Source organism: Trachurus trachurus, assembly GCF_905171665.1.
Source record: "Trachurus trachurus genome assembly, chromosome: 16".
Classification (NCBI taxonomy): domain Eukaryota; kingdom Metazoa; phylum Chordata; class Actinopteri; order Carangiformes; family Carangidae; genus Trachurus; species Trachurus trachurus.
In genome coordinates this window covers 14,006,698-14,023,765 of record NC_139902.1, presented here as the reverse complement: position 1 = coordinate 14,023,765, position 17,068 = coordinate 14,006,698, and the positions used below count along the sequence as shown (strand labels likewise).

General features: G+C 47.0%; 2 protein-coding genes across 2 annotated transcripts; both read left to right on the top strand.

Annotated features, from left to right (window-relative positions):
- Positions 1-523: 523 nt before the first annotated feature.
- LOC310998993 (uncharacterized protein) lies at positions 524-8,421 on the top strand. Its single transcript, XM_083989277.1, has 13 exons — positions 524-1,163; positions 3,024-3,142; positions 3,615-3,859; positions 4,202-4,325; positions 4,621-4,742; positions 5,315-5,401; positions 5,589-5,678; positions 5,987-6,075; positions 6,847-7,069; positions 7,203-7,325; positions 7,484-7,649; positions 7,840-7,928; positions 8,084-8,421. Exons 1-13 carry the CDS (start codon positions 1,074-1,076, stop codon positions 8,188-8,190), a joined length of 1,674 nt encoding a protein of 557 aa, XP_083845403.1. The 5' UTR covers positions 524-1,073; the 3' UTR covers positions 8,191-8,421.
- A 1,211-nt stretch (positions 8,422-9,632) lies between these two features.
- On the top strand, positions 9,633-15,152 carry pianp (PILR alpha associated neural protein; the record flags this gene model as incomplete). The annotated part of the gene is made up of 5 exons (XM_083989559.1): positions 9,633-9,643; positions 9,845-10,254; positions 10,653-10,731; positions 14,207-14,353; positions 15,063-15,152. 5 exons carry the CDS (start codon positions 9,633-9,635, stop codon positions 15,082-15,084), a joined length of 669 nt encoding a protein of 222 aa, XP_083845685.1. The 3' UTR covers positions 15,085-15,152.
- Between the last annotated feature and the right edge of the window lie 1,916 nt (positions 15,153-17,068).

The following is a 17,068-nucleotide window of genomic DNA, read 5'->3' as shown; positions in this document are numbered from 1 at the left end:
AAAAGGAGCCTGTGTTTTGATGTCACTTCCTCTAACGGAGGCACACACACTGAACACTTTAAAATGTACATTTATTAAATACCTCCGGTCCTCCGGCCGCTGGCTAGTGGTGGCTGTTACTAAGGATGTGTAGAAAGACTGATCTGCTCCGATATGGTCGTTTATTTGTGTTTACTTCAGGAAAATTTGGGCTTTTGGGTCGTCAAAGCGAGAAGGCCATTAATGATGCCTTCATGTCCTGTTGGAAATAACAGAATCCAGTTGGTGTCGGCGTCAGTTTGAAACTCTCAAAGGACTTTTTCTCTGTCACGAGAACAAAGTTAATATGTGGATTGTGTCAACGATGTTACTTAGATGCAGGGTAACTGTAACAGTTTGTTTTTTAACAACCACAAGCTAATTGGTTACTACAAAATCCCAAATTGTACTGAACTATGCAATTGTGTGATTTATTGCTAATGCTTTTTTTGTTTGTTTGTTTGCTGATCCTTAAGTTGCCTTTTTAATTCTATCTTTTACATTTTCTTTGGTGTCTTATTATCATCTTTGTCTGTTTACTGAGTGATGAGTGAGTGAGTCAAAGATACAAGCTAAATTCTGGCACTTGAAGGCAGCACGGCTCCACCGCTCCTGTCCTCCGGTGGACACTTTTTCTAATGAGTCACGTTTCTGTCCGTGTCAGTGTAAATAACGGATGAAATATTTAACTCTCTGAAACACTACCATGTCGTCGGAAATAAAGGGACATTAAAACTGTGCACTTGGGACCCAGTGTATTGATTTAAGAACAGCTCTCAGTGCAATACCCCGAGTGTGCACACGGTGGCGCTGCAAGGACAGGTATACACGTCCAACATGATCATCAACATCCGGCGACACGTCTCCCCCCAGTGCCACCGCCGTGCTGAGCTGTGTGATACATCTTTATTATTCAAAGCTCTCCAGGCCCTTCAGTAAGAGGCGATGTGCCGTGTTTGACATTCTCCGACAACTGGAGAGTCAGAGCCAGGCGGCCCAGAGAGAAATTAACCCGCGGAGCTTTTAGTCTTTAGTGGAGCCCTGCAGTGCCACAGATGGGGGAGGTGAGGAAGCTGCAGAAGAAGTTGAGACAGATTGAGAATCTGGAAATTAAAATCAGTCTCACCCCAGAGGAGATATTCAAGGTACAGAAACACTTAATCTGACTTTCTTTATTTTTCATGTGAACTTCTGTGTGAATTTGGCAAATCCTCAATAGATTTCCCTCAGGTGTAACAACAGGTTATGAATGACAACACCCCACACCTCTCTCTCTCTCTCTCTCTCTCTCTAAATAATAATAAAAGAGATTAGATATTAATCTTCAGATTGTTTGTAGAGTGGAGTGTCATAATCACACAGAACAGTCCATAAAGTATCACACATGGTTAAATAAAGATGATGTTTTAATGAAACTGATGTATTGTTATGTGCGTTTCCACAGAGACGTTGGTTTCCACCACAAAGCCTCTTCTTAAGACTTGGTGAATAACTTGGAAAAATAGATAAGCAAATGATTAGTGGCTCAGAAGTTCACACATTCCTCAAAGTGTATCAGAAAATAATGATGAGGAACTTCAGAGGACGGCCTCAGTTTGTTAAAGGGCAGTGTCTGAGTGTTATAAGTTATGATCATGCCCTTTACTGTGTTTTTTTTCCTCTACCAAACTGACCTTACATCCCTAATTGGAGACAAGAATATAAATGCACACTGTACTGTCCATACATTTACATCTGAAGATTGCACGGCAGGGTGAGGGTGAGGGTTACTGTGGTATAATGCTTAGAATTAGTGAGGATACGTTTGTGTCAGTTTCCTTTGTGTGCACTTAGTTTATCATGAAATGGCCCACAACTAACCAGAGAGTGTTTTGACACAAAAGCAGACTCCCTAAAAGTTATCTGTGCACATTTATCACCTTAAGTAAAATTAGGCAGATTTTACATGTTGAGACTCACCACATTTGCATTTCCATGAAGTTGGGAGACTCACAAATAGTGGCTGAATGTGCCATAATTATATTCACTGTCAAGTTCTGTGCTTTAGTACAGCTCGGTGATACTTGCACATAAATTGAGTATTTCTGTTTTATGATACTTTTTTTTTTACTTTTTTTTTTTAGAGGGAATCACTGCTTTTAATTCTTTTATACATTTTCTTGACAGCTACAGTTATACAGTCACTTCTGGCTTTTCAGATAAAAAAATTGAAATGCAAAACATGACGAGTTCATTACTAACGACACTTTAATATGAAATAATAATGACTTACTGTAGATTGCTAGAATTAGCTCATTTCAACTGAAAACGGCTCCGGCAAAGTTATACAGTTCAGTAATATAATAGCACATGGTCAGGGGTTAACAAAATACTTTTTCTTATGATACTTAAACTTTAAAAGTAAAACACATCTCCTGACAAATTCTCCATAAAATACAATGTACTTTCAGTCCAGGATTATCAAAGGGAGCATTTCACAACCTTTACCCAGGTTATATATAGCCTATAATTGTAGTATCTCTGCCTCCACTGTGAAAATTAAAGCCACAGATACCCTGACTTTTAGTCCTCAGTAAAGGACCCCCGCCCCCCCTCTTCTTTGCACTCTCTGCCTGGTCAGTGTCCACATCTGGACAAATTCTATAGTTTCACCCTCTAGTCTAAACCATGATCACACAAGCCTGGTTATTTCCTCAGTCTACAGAACAGTTTGATATAAAAGCAGAAAAGACATCACACAGTGGTTGTTGGCAAGTGAAGTGAGTTAAAAACAATTGGTGGAATGTTCCTTTAACAAAGGAAACAGCCACTTGATATCAAGTTGACATGCTTAATTCCCCCATTCATGCATATTTCATAACTCAGAATCAGGCAGGAGTGTAGCGTATGTTGCCAGTTGCAGCCTAATAAATCAAGACAGACTGAGCATGTTGGTTGTGCATATAAACAACTTGTGGATTTAGTAGCTTGGTTTACAACCAATCTCGTGCCTTCTTTCCCCTCAGATCTCCAGGAAGGCGGAGCTGCGTTCCAGATTGGCTGAGCTTCAGCTGCAGCTTTCTGGCCCGCAGCAAACTCTGGGGATTGTGGGAGACGGAAAAAAGGAGAAGATGAAAAGACAAGTGTAAGGAAGTGAGGGAGAGGTACCGGCGAGAGGGGGTGGGCGGTGGGGGTGCAGATGGAGAGAAACATAATTCTTCAAAAGCAACAACATTCACTTTGAAGCCTTTGATCTTTTTGTATGTCTATCCAAACACACTGGAGGTCAAATTCTGTCATGCTGTAAGGAAATGGGAACTTTCTACTGTTCGTAATGTGTCATGTAAACATCACTCAGGGACGTCACCCCCCCCATACTGAAGCTCCTCGAGGCCTTTGAGCAGATTACTGTAATCAGCCTGTGAGGATATCAACATCAAACTGAATGAAACACTCATTCTCTCTTAATACACAGACCGGCAGCTCATTAAGAAGTAGTGTTTTTGTTTGTATGGGACTTGGGGATCCTCCACAGGTACGCCCGCTGTCACAGAGGAGGCCGTGTGCAGTTTGCATCTTGATTATTCATTCAGCTCTCGCTTTCTGCATTGGCACAGGGTGGATGCTCCTGGGGCCCCTCCATCACAAACGCCTCCAGCCTCCAAGATCCTTAAGGGAGAAGATGAGTCCAAAGCTCGGGCAACGCCAGCGCTGGCTGCCAGGCAGAGGGAGACAGCGGGAGGGGCGGCAGAGATGGGCAGACAGCAGGAAAGGACAGCGCCGGCCAAGGTGTCAGATCACAGCCGAGGCGAGTCAGGAGGCTGTCCAGACTTTGACGAGGAGCAGCAACTGCGAAAGGAAGGTGGGATAATTAAGAAAAGTAGCAAAGGAGATTGTTATTACAGTTTATCACGGGCTGTTAAAAGCACAATGCAGTGCCTTCACTTCCTATTAACGGCTAAAAACAGATTATACATGTATGCCCCGAGGAGTACTAACAAACCCATGTGGCTGCCAGTATGAAAAACCAACAGGCTGCATTCACTTCCCTGAAGACAGGGCCCACGTTTTGCATCCTTGGAGCTAAATTAGCCCCCAAACTTCTCTGTGGCAGACTAATCCATATTGAAGAACTGTGTAGATTAACAAGCCGGGGCGCTGATGAGTCAACAACTGCTAATTGCACAAATCATTTCTTTCACAGAGGCTGAATTTACATCCCTCAAAGCGTCTTGGGAGAAGGCGAAGTTTCGCTTGAGGCTGTTAGAGGGTCACAATGACATAGTCACCTGCGTGGTTGCCGTTGACAACCTGGTGGTTTCTGGAAGGTAAGGCAGCGAAGAAGCCCCGATTTGCATAATGGATGTGCAAAGTGAACATTTCACCTAATTTATTACTTAATACGCTTCCGCTCTCTCTCCCTCTCCCCTGTCTGACATCTATTTGTTTTTCTTCACCCGCCCCGAACGCTCGGCTCAATTCCCTCGTGTCTCGTGTCAAACGCCTTTTAACTTTGCTTGTTTTCGCCGCCTTCTCCCCCCCCCCCCCCCCCCCCCCCCTCGCCCTGACCTTTCTCTTCCATCTTCCGTCCTCTTTCTCACTCTCTCAACTTCATCTTCCAAGCCGAGACACGACGGTAAAGGTGTGGCACGTTCCCACGGCAACAGAGCAAAAGAACCTGGGGGGTCACACCGGTGGGGTTACCTGTCTGTCTGCGCCTCCCCCCGAGTACTGCAAGAGACTGGGTGAGCCGAATACACACACACACACACACACATACACACTTGCACACACACACAGCCGACTGCAGCTGAGTAATGCCCGTGTCCTGCAGTCTGGTAATTATAGGAGCAGTTCATCAGATCAACCCCAGCGAGAGATAACCTCGCTCGGCACTTTAGAGAGTTCACTGTCTGTCTGAAGCAGGCAGCCTTCCATCACTTGAACTCCGACGGCCTCCACTGGCTCCTCTCCTACACACTCCACATACGATTTCCCTTTAACTTAAAATACAGAGTCTAGAGGCGCCGTGCATAAATGATGCAGCTCAAGTGAACTTAAGTCACAGGACTCACTGGCTAATTATTATTCCTTTTTTTTTTTAAAAACGTGTATATTCTTCTCTTTTTGCATCTTTCTTGTGAGCTTCCTCTTTTTTTTCACTTTGTGCATCATCACCTATTTACAGCTTCCTCTCAGCTTAATCTTTTTGTCTTCACCTCTCTCTCTCTCTCTTTCTGATCCCTGCTCCTTCCTCCTCCTCCTCCTCCTCTTTTCTCCCCTCCTGGTCTTTTGTCTGTCTTTGTCCCCTCGTCAGCCTGGTCCCTGTCTTTGTCCAGCCAGGAGAGGTTTATCCTGAGTGGCTCTGCAGACTGCTACGTGAAGATCTGGGCCCTGAGCATTGGTATGCTGCTTACACGCGCAAACATGCACTCAGAGATATGTAAATATATATATTAAGGTAGAAGCCGCCTGAGGGCTCTGTTTGAGTAACGTGTGTGTGTGTGTGTGTGAGTTGTAATCAATGTGCGCCTGGTTGACTGCCGGTCTGTGTCCTGTCAATTAAATTAGTGTTTTCCCGTTACCTCCAGGGCAATGTGTTAAGTCGATCTACACCTTCAACGCTGTGACTGCTCTCTGCTTTGTGCCCGAGGACGACGGCTACATCATTACCGGATCAGGTGGGGATAGTTAAGTGCATGTTGTCGTATCAGACCTGATAACTATTTCCGTACTGTATAGATGCATCCTAAATTGAACGCACCAGTTTCAAACCAGTGTGCACTGCTAATAATGCAGGCAGGGTCTGACACAAGTGGTATCATCTGCCAGTGAGTTAGTGAGTGTAGCAGAGGGCTATCAGGGTGAAGCCGAGAGATGGAGGCAAACAGTTTAGGCAGTCAGGCTCAGGTGGGTCGACCGTGACCAACAATAATGACTGCCAGCCGCCTGTCAGCACATGTTAACCTCACACTCCGTCATCCCGCAGATGGAGGGAAAGTTCAAGCCTGGAGCTGGCACACTTTCGAAAACTGCCAGTCAATCAACGCTCATCAGGAAGCAGTCACCTCCATCCAGGTGGGTGGGTCACTCACCCGCTGGCCCCGACACGACCGTCCGCCCCCGAAGGACGCTCAAACTGTTTGTTCATTTGCAGCCTATTTTTAAAAATGCAATGGCTGACACACACAGGAAAAAAAACACACACACACACTAATGTTTCTCTCTCTGTAAAAGCTGTCCAAAGTAGCTTCAGAAGTCTTGATTACTAATTTGTGAAAAAGCCTCTTCTTGGGAAATCAGACGGCTGTATTTCTGCACTCTCTTCCCCTCACACAAGCTTTCCTTGTTTATTGCTTTCAAATGGAAATCAAAGATATTTGTTGGGAGGTAAGCTTGGCCAATTTTAGAGAGCATACTGTACATATTTTGAGCAAAAAGGCTTTTTATGAATATTGAAATCCACAGCTGCAAATGCACATTTTTTTTTTTCAATTTGCAGTCATCAAAATATGCCTGGAGCATTAAAGCGTAGCGCATCATTGTCATCCTCTTTGTTGTTTATCATGCAAAGCACACAATCCATTTATAACCGACAGCGGCACCGAAACGTACATTTTGAAAGTGTTCGTACACTTGTTTTCCTTTCACACAAACACGCACGTTCTCTCTCCCTTTTGCTCCCTCACACACACACACACACACACACACACACACACACACACACACACACACACACACACACACACACACACACACACACACACACACACACACACACACACACACACACACACAGGGTAAAGACTCAAATCACCATGACAACCGTGTCTCTTGTGCCCTCCGCAGACTCAGGGTCCGCTGGTGTTCAGCGGCTCGGCCGAGGGAGGGGTGTCTGTGTGGGAGAACCGCTGTTCGAAGCAAGACCCCCTGAGGCTGCTGCACCGCTGGAGCGGCCAGGTGACGGGCTGCGACGGGGGGACAGGTGGGCGTCTGACCCTCAGCCCGCGGGGGGACAGACTGTTCCTGGGTTACGGTCAAGCCTGGCTCAAAATCCTACACTGGAGGACTGGTGAGCTGTGGAATGGGATGGGCAGTGTTTGTGTGTTTGTGTTTGATGTTGGGGGGGGGAAGAGTGGAAAGGGAAAATAGATGTGGGAACATTTGCATAATCCTTCCACCTAACATCTGTCCAATTATCACAGGGACGACATCCAGGCTGACCAATCACAGCAGCATCACCGGGGTAACAGATTGTGTCCACCAGACAGGAGGCCTCCTAATTGGCTCCTGCTATGATCTGGCAAATGGAGACAGCGCGCTAAATTGTGAGTCCCAGAGTAAACCATGTGCAACCAGAAGTTGCTCACTCCACTCGGAGAGCGTGACAGCACGATAAGGACTTAAGATAAAAATCGAAACCACTTTGTTTTCCTCTGTTGACCTCCATTCCCTTCACCCCCCCCACTCCATCTCCTGCCTCCAGTATTCTCTCTGCCTCACTGCCGCTACCTGGCCTCCCTGACCTGGCCCGAAGCTCCCAGAATCCTCTGCTTCGCGGCGTGGACCACGGGGAGCGGGGACCACCGGTGGGTCACGGGAGGTCGCAGTCTCATCGTATGGGAGCAGCTGCCCAGCTCAGGGAAGCAGAGGTGGGCAACAACACCTGTCCACACAACTCACACGAAGAGACTAAAAAGTCTGAACTGCTCAACTATATTCTTTACGTGAATAACTTTCTTTCTCACCTCTTTCCTGGAGGGATACTTGGACGCACCGGAGCGTGACGCACACTTCTGATGATAATAGGTGTCTAATTAATTGTGCATGTGAATGTTTCAGGGGTGACGTCACAGTGAAGAGAGACAGTCGATTAGACTCCTGCTCACTGGAATCAGACGAGGACACGGGGGATGACGAGGAGACCGACGGTACAAAAAAACACACAATTTCACACAAGTTCACTTAATTTATTGACTCACACCCTCAGTGACCAACCGTGGAATTGCACATTACACTGATGTGCTAATTTTACCCGACGCGTGTTGAGACAACTCCCCCCCCTGCCCCTTCTTGTCAAATTTAGATTACGAGGCTGACGATGATGATGACATCGATGAAGGAGGAGACGGCCGGTCCGACGGCACCGAGGACGGGGGGTCCGGCTCGTGGTTGCGCTGCGTTCTCCAGTGAGTGCTGGTTTCTCACACTGAGGACACCACGGCCTGCAGCCATGAAGAGGAAATGAGAAGGAGGGAGCGCAGTGACAGCAAAGGAGGGTGGAGGGGAGTGAAGTGTGACAGACTGAGTGTCAGTGTCGGAGGGGGAGCATATGGATGGCGAAAGTGTGTGTGTGTGTGTGTGTTTGTGTGTGTGTGTGGGTATGTGTGAGTGATAGGCAGATTGTTTTCTATGTAAATATTATTTCCACACACAATAAAGCTGTCACCCTGTGACTCTCACCTCTAAATTTGCATCTCCTGTCTTTTTTTTCTAATTCCAACCTGACCCTGCCTCTTCTTGAAACACCAGTTCAGCGCCCCGCTCTGCCGCTGCAACCTGTGTAAATGAATGTAAATTAAATTTTATTCCATCTTTATTCCCCTCGTTCCTTCCTCCCGCCTCCTCCCCTTTGCTGTCTGTTTTTCCGTCTCTTTCTCTCTGGGGTGTCCTTGCTGTTTTTGTAAACATAATTGAAGAGTTTTCTGTTGTTTTTTTTAGCTCTTTTCTTTTTTTCTTTAACCCCCCGCCTCCGAAATGATCTTATTAATGTTGTCCTCAGTATCATTTCTGTTTGCCTCGTCAAATCCATTTATTTTCCTCTGTGTCCGTTTAATTGAACCCATTTAAAAAAAAACACACACACACATAATTAGCATTTAAATCTCTTTCCTACAGTCTCTTGCCCTCCCTACATCGCTCTCTCTCCCCTCTCTTACTCTAGCAGACTCGACATGTCTCAGTCGCTAAGGCAACCGATGCTTTTTTTCTCACTTGCTCTCTGTATCTCCCCCTCTCTCTCTGTCTCCCTCTCTCATTCCCTCTCTCCACTGCCAGAGGTAGGCATGATAACTGATATGTGTCGGAGTGCGTGTGTGTCTGTGTCCGTCTCCCGGGCGTCGCTTGTGTGTCTCTAAGTGACATTTCTGTGGCATTTAGGCAGTAGTTGAAGATAGGAAGTTACCTCTCTGTGCTCAAAGTGCCTTATAGAGTATTGGCTCTGTGCATGACGCCGCTAATGATGATTAATGTGCTGTGCTCAGGTGTGTGCACTGTAAGTGTGTGTGAGAGAGCAGAACAGACAATGAGTGTGCACTTCTTGGTGTTTTTGCATGCAGATGTGGATTGTGTAAACATGTGGTGCATAATTGAGCGTTAGATTTAAAAAACCCAGGGGGAGGCTGTGTATGTTTTTTTTCTTTTATTCTGCAAGAGGTGACAGAGTTGGCTTTCTGCTAATACTATAGCAGGTCTCTGTGATTACATGCTTTTTTTTATCTGAGAACATAAAAGAAGAAAAAAAAGCTGGACCCTCCCCCTTCCTCTCGCGCTCTCCATCCCTCTCTTGCCCCTCTGTCTTATCTTACAGAGAGAGATGATCGGAGGAGCGGAGTCTCAGTGAACAGAGCGAAGCGATGGAGAGATGGTAAGACGGATAGTTTCTGAGGTGAAGGAGGGATGTATGGGGGGCAGATGCATAAAATGTCAGTCTGAGTGATGGCTGGCGCTGGGATAAATGTCCGAGCTGTTGAGGTCGTGCAGGGCGCCTGTGGACAGTAAATTTTCTCAGATAACTTCTTCTGTCACTCCATCACCTCTGATTGTTTCTCCTCCACCTCTCCTCCAGCTCCATCTCTCCTGTCGCACGACCGGCTGCCCTCGTCTCCCTCCTCCTGGTTGCTCTGGTGACACAGCCCTCCACCTGTAATCGTGACGACACCGAGGGCGAGGAGCAGGTGGACGCCCTGTCGGTCCAGCTGTCCGTCACAGCCCAGGTCACGCCCACCCCTCTGTGGGCGGTGGTCTGGGGTCCCACACAGCCGCTGGAGGACGAGACCTACCATTTCCTCCCCAGCCAGGAAACGGACCCCCTGTACCGGCATGGCAACCAGCAGGAGGCCAGCACCGCCACATCCAAGGACTGGCCTTACCCCGATGCGAGCGTGCAGCCCAGAGAGGAGACGCCGCTGGAGTCCAGGGAGCAGGAGGGAGTGGAGGACGGAGGGACGGAGGCGGAGGAGACGGAGCCTGAGGAAGGTGGGCATCAGGAGATGCACATGAAGGATTTCTAAATAAAGGTGGCCATGAGCTGCAGTTCATGTGAGCACACACACATGCCAGGAGTCCTCCAGGGAATTAGCTGTCACCGGGGTGAAGGCTGACACCCTGCTGCGTGCAGCCGGCTGAGTCTGTGGCGGGGAATGCCTAATAAAGTTCTCATCACTCACAGGGAGGAATTGGCCGTCAGACTGCGAGATTCAGGGAAGACGTCATCGGACTGGTGTTATAGTTGGAGGCCAGAGTCTTGCACATTCAATTTCATGTTTCAGCTGGCTTCATTGATTTCTTCTTTTGTTCGTGATACAATTATAAATAGTCACGCTCTGAGATTAGTAACTGCATGAGTATGTGTGTGTGTATGTGTGTGTTTACAGTGGACCCTCAGTTCTACGTCACCGTGACCATCTCCTCGCTGCTCATCCTGATGGCAGTCGTCATTATAGCCAAACTCTGGTAGGAACCAAATCTCTCCTCCAAACTCTTGTGTGTGTGTCTGTGTCTCTGGCCACATCAATATAAAGTGAGCACCACCGAATACGAGTGAATGATCAGAAGACTTTCCTCTTTTTCGCGGACATTGAAACACCTCAGGGTTTTTTCTTTGGTAAAAGTTCTGGAGAGGACAATTTCTAAATTTGAAAATGCACACACAGCGAGGTGCAGATACGTGTGAGCTCCAGAAAAGAGATGCTTCCCTTAATAAGACGCCGTTTTGCTTTTCTAAATTGGCCACTTTAAGCTTACAGGGTTAAATGTGGTGCTTGATCTGAAACCATTTTGTAGCTCTACCTCCTGAATTACATTTAGTCTGCAAAGTGGAATCTTTTATGATAATGGGTAATAATGGATATTCTAGTTAAAGCAGGAATCTATTGAGGTCGCCTGTAGAAAGACGTAGAGGAAGGCTTCCTGATCTGGGTGACACAAGGTAAAACCTGAGGCATTGTCGGGTGATACATTTACATTTTTAGTTTAATCTTGGCTTTTTCTTTTCTTTTTTTTTCAAATATTTGAACCCCTTTTGATCTTTGAAAAAGACAAAATCCCTTTGTTGGTCTGCTTATTTGTGGGCATATGGATATGGTGAAAGGGGGTTGTATGTAGCTTAATTTGAACTGGTCAACAAACCACTTACAACAATTATTATCAATTATTTTCTATTATTATTTTCTATATTGTGCTGAAAAGTTGAGACTTGCCCCTTTTTCACTCAGCAATGGGTCAAGATCAAAACGTATGGATGTGCATGTTTCAATGAAAACCTGAGGCCCCATAGCTGCAGATGTGTTTGCATGTGCATGTCTGTCTGTCTGTTTGTTTGTCTGTCTGGTCTTGTGTGTGTGTGTGTGTGTGTGTGTGTGTGTGTGTGTGTGCCTGTTACTCATGGTTACACAAACAGTCTACAGTACACACCCCCTCTACAATGAGAACTGAGTAATTGCTTACTAATGACTTTATTAACAACACTTGTGTTCCTGAAAGTCACAGTGGGCACAGATGTGTCATTCGGTGCCATTAAAGTTGCAATGATTAAACATTCACTTCATCCATTAGGATGGGAGACGGGGGGGGGGGGGGGGGGGGGGGGGGTGGGGGCAGGGGAGGCAGAAACAGATCTGCTGCCTCATGGGCCTGAGCAGTAGCATAACATAACATGGCCACACCGGTGTCAAGGCACTTAAACATACCACAGGCCATTAAACCTCTCAGAGCATGTAAACAGAAGGGTCTGGGGGGTACGGTGGTGGGCAATGCGAGTGGGGGGGGGTTCCTGTATATGTTACGTTTTTCAGGTCTGGTAGGAAGTGCTTGCAGCTCACATGGCCATTAGCTGGAAATGGGGGGAGTCATCTCTGTGATGTAGTGGAGCACTTCCACGCTTTGCTGATCAAACCAATAACATCTAGTTTATTTGACCACTGGGACTCCGCTCTCTCCCTGTGTCTCTCTCACACACACTGTCTCTCTCTCTCTCTCCCTTTTTTTTCTTTCTGGTCATTCTCCTTGTCTTTCTCACCCTTGTTATACTTTAACTCCCCTCCTCCTTGCTGTAATTCTCTTATCTGCTCATCTTACCCACATTTCCATTGTATCATAATTTTTCATTTCATTGCCTGAATCTGTATAATTTGTTCTCCTTCATATCCCTTTTTTTCACTCTCTCTCTTAATCTCAATTTTGCTCCCACACTCCACATTAGACCCCCCCTCCTCCCCTCCCCTCCCACTCCGGCCTCCAACCCCTTTGCCTCGCATGTATTATTTCACCCCCTTTCTTTCTCTGAACAACCATGTTTCCTCCAGCTTCTTCACTCACTTCCAGTTATCGTCGTTGCCTCGCCTGTCTTTGCACAGCCTGGCTGGCACCCCCCTTCCCACCTCCACCCCCCCCCAACCTTATCTCCGTCACCAGTCTCCTATCTCTCCCAGCACCGCCAGTCCGGCTGCAGATCCACAGATAATCCTCCAGCTTTGCCGTGAGCTGATACACGATAAGCCCCCCCCTTCTCTCTGTTCCTGAGACTGGCCTTCGCTGTTGTTTCGATAACTTACTTCACCGGAGGAAAGAAAAAAAAAAAAACACACACGCACGCACACACACTGCTGCTGGTGGATCCAAAGTGGCCTTTTTTTTTTTTTTTTCAAAAAACAAGAAGACATGGCAGCAGCCCCACTCTCTCTATAGACTGGCTCGTGCTTCAGTGTCATAAATGTGTAAATAACGCCATGTGTCAGATGGAGGAGGGGGAGTTGAGGAGGGGGGGGGGGGGGGGGGGGTTGCAGATGGACTGAAATGATAGGCCTATAGTGGAAATTGGCCACCTTCCAGTTCATTATGAGTATAGAAGAGCGGCATATGTGCTCAGTGATTTTCCCAGCCCTAAAATTGTCAGTGTGGCTAATGCTGTCAAGCGTGACTGTGTTTGTGTGTTTATATATGTGTGTGTGTGTGTGTGTGTTTGTATATGTTTGTGTGTGTGTGTGTGTGCATATGGAGAGGGAGGAAGTCAGCCAGAAGAGGACAGGTGTTAGTGAGGGAAGATGAGGGTGCGGGGAGGCTTTTACGGCAGTGAGAACAGCTTTGTTGTGAGTCTGAAGTATTCTTAAGAGCCCCGGACCTGTGACTCCCCCCCACCCTCACCATAACTCACTCTCCTCCATCCTTTCTCCAGAGTAATGGCACGCTACCTCAGTGATGCGTCATGCTTCACCAACCCCCCCCCCCCCCCCCCCCACACCCCTTTCCTCCACTACCACTCAGCCCATTTCATCACCTTGTTGCATCCTTTGCACCTCACCCCTTCTGACCCCTCCTCCCCTCCCCTCCCCTCATCTCCCCCCCCCCATCCCTCAGTGGCTGTCTCCTTCCCCCATTTCTCGCTCTGCCTCCCTCTCCTCTCTGACAGCGCTTTAATGAGTCCGATGAGTGCACTAATTCTCCCTCACACTGGCACTGTAATGTGTTCGCTGATGCTAAATGGCTCTGCTGTTCTTGATGCTCTCTGACTATGTTTCTCTCACCCCACCACTCTCCTCCTCCTCCTTCTCTTTTGTCTCTCTTCTGCCCATATCTGATTACCATCCCTTCATCCCAACCCCTCCCTCCATCATTTCCTGCCATCCATCTCTCGATTTTCTCCCTCTCTAACCTATGATCTGTCTCATCCAAAACTTTCCTTTTTTGTCTTTTGATCTAAATTTCTATTCCTGTCTCTCTTTTTTCTTAATTCCCACCCTCCTCTTTCTTTCTTCATCCCTCTTTCTTCCTCCTCCACCTCCTCTTCACTCTGTATTCCTTCTCCATCTCTTTTCCCAATTTCCTGCCTACTTCCATCCTCCCTCCTCCTCCTCCTCCTCCTCCTCTTTCTTTCTTTCTTTCTTTCTCTCTCTCTCTCCATCTCTCCATCTGACTCTACTCCTTCTCCCAGTTACGATCGCAGCTGTTCCCAGCATCCGCCCCCGCTTTCCCGTGGTGTGGCACCCCCTCTCTCCCTCGCGCTCCCTCGTTCCCTCGCTTCGGAGGACAGCCGGCAGACGTTGCACAGCGCCTCCTCCTCCTTCACCGACAGGGAGAGGTAATGAGTCGCCCCACCAGCCTCGCACAGTCTGAGTGTGTCTGTGTCTGTGTCTGTGTCAGTGTGTGTTTAAGTCTATCAGTCTGATGTGCATGTGTGACTCCCTGTGCACCTCTGGATTCATCCTTGTGTGTGTGTGTGAGAGCAGCAGCCTTATCACCCCCTGATAAGGCTGTAGATGGGGTGTGAGTGGACCGTGGTGCTATTCTCTGAGGAGCCTCCAGGTCTGGAGTGCTGTTCTGCCTGAAGACGCAGCCTATCAGTGTTTTAAACTCTCTCTTTAGATGAGTCATTGTGGGCCTGTGAAAAGGCGCCCAGCCCCCGTCCGTGAAATGATGCTTTTATTCGAGGGTATTTAAAGTTAATCTCAATCAGGATAATTATAGAGCTGTACTCCAGTGTTCCCCTCTCACCCCCTTCCCCCCCTCCTCCTCCCAACAGCTTTGCCTTCACCTTCCTCCCTCTCTTCCGTCTCTTCCCCCCTCTCTCGCCGCCTGCTCGGTCCCCCTGCGATGCAGCTTTCCGTTTGCGTGTGCACCACTTTTCCAGCTCCGGGCCGTTCTGTTCCACTTCTCCTCTTCCTCCACTTCTTCTTCTGTCTTTCCTCTCCCATCACCAAAGCTCCCGAGCTTCCCACAACCCTCCCACCACCCCCTCCTGCCATTTTTCTTACTTTTCTCTTCTCTGTCTGTGTCTCTTGCTGTGTCAGGATCCCAGTTGTGAACCTCTGAGGTGACTTGTTTTTCCATATGGTAAACATTTCTACGGGGCCTGAGGAGCAGCATCAACACGACCAGAGGATGTGCCTGCAGTGCTGTTTTATCTTCTCTGAAACTGTGAAATGAATTCAGGGATCCCAGGTGTCCAGCCATCACAAAACTCCTTGGCTTCCCTGAGGTCTAAAAATCCCAATCTCATCTCCCTGCTGCTCCCTTCTTCTTTCCTCCCTCCTTTCCTTCCTTCCCTTCCTTCCTTCCTCTGTGTGGGGTGTAAATTTCTTTAATGTGTCTCTTCGTCACTGTAACCAGCTCCTCGCTCTTCCTCCTCTGTACGGCCCCCGAGCTCTGCAAAAGCTACCCAGCCACTCTTGCGCTTCAACAACCTGCCATGTCTAATTCACCAACATGCAGTTAAACAGCCATGCAACATCCTATTACCCCCGAAATGGCCTGTACCTGTGCTTCCACAACTGTTTCCAGTGATCCAGCTGCACACGTGAAGCTGTTCAGTATTAAATCAAACCCAGCAGACTGTTTTCGTTTCATGAGATGACACTCAAAAATTCAGCTTCACGTTTCAGAAGGCTATAGTGTGGCTTGCAAATGGTTAAAAAGCCATTCTCAGCATCTCCAAACACCGAATGGGGTATTTCACAAAGCTGTTTGGCACGGCTGTAGCCAACAGGCAATGTGTTTAACATGTCACGCTCCAAAAACTGCTGTTTATTCCCCGCTTTGGGCGCCTGGAATGCAAATAGTGCGGCTTTTTTCCTCTGCAGTGTGTAGAAGAGTCTGTGTTGTTTCCGTTTTTCCTCATGATTTGTTCTCTTAATTATCTGGCTGACGTTCACCTCTGTGTCAAGCCATTGCGAGCACACCCTTTGTTCCTTGCTGGACTGTGCAGAGGTGTTTTAAGCATCGAGTACTTCCACTGGTGGAGATAAAATATTCAGAATGGGAAGAAGAGGCATTCCTGTTGAAAATCAATGATTCCCAAAGCTTGTTTTTCTTTTTTTTCTCCTTTTTTTTTCTCGATGATGCACAACAAAGACAGGTTTATGCCTTCATGAAAAAACGAGAACTGTACATGTGATCAAAAGGACTGATGTTACCACAACAACAAGACACAGGAAATTTTTTTTTCTTCCACCTGACAGCCAAGTATCACTAAATCTGGAAAACAAAACCGCCATCATTTCGCTTCATATCATTTTCCACTCACTCTTTATCAGCTGTCATGGGTTCACCAAAGGAAGGTAGTACATCAAGGAGCGTCATTTCTGTCTCTCCAATGAATCTGCATGTATACAGTAAGAAAACCTGCGAGAGTTGCTTCAAATCTATTATTTATAAATGTCTATTTTATCTATCAGTGAGAGATGTCTTATAGAACCTTTCAAAGCCAAATGTCAGTTTGTGTTTGGCAACTTTTCTAAGCAGCTTTGAGACATGAACCCCCTTCAACCCCCTTCCCCCCTCCTCCCACACCACTCACACACATTTCCACTACACACATAGTGCTGGTGGCATCATGCGTGGCTCGTGCAATCCTCCAGATATCCAGTCTTGTGGGTTTTTTTTGGTAGCATTCCTGTAGAAATGTGTGTTTCTTTTCTGTACCATGGAAGTTCAATAAAGATTCAACACTGGCGTTTTAGCTTTGTGTCTGTCTGTTTATTTCTGTGCATGTTGAATGAATTCCCTGGGGAAGCTGTGCGAATCTGCAGTGCTTTATGGGGACGGATAAAGCTTACACTGTGCATTTTAATAGCTACCTTTGTATCCTAATCTTTTTCTTTTTTTTTTCCCTTCCGTGAAGTGAACATTTAGTCCACCGCCTTGCATTGATTTTGAACCATGGGCTTTGGCATTAAAGAGTCCTGCATGTGCCGATCATGTTTTTTTCTTTCTTTCTTTTTTTTTTTTAACCACGAGGAGCAGCTAAAAAAGACTGGTGAAAAATAAGACGGCTGCTTGTGTCTGAAGCTTTCCCCCC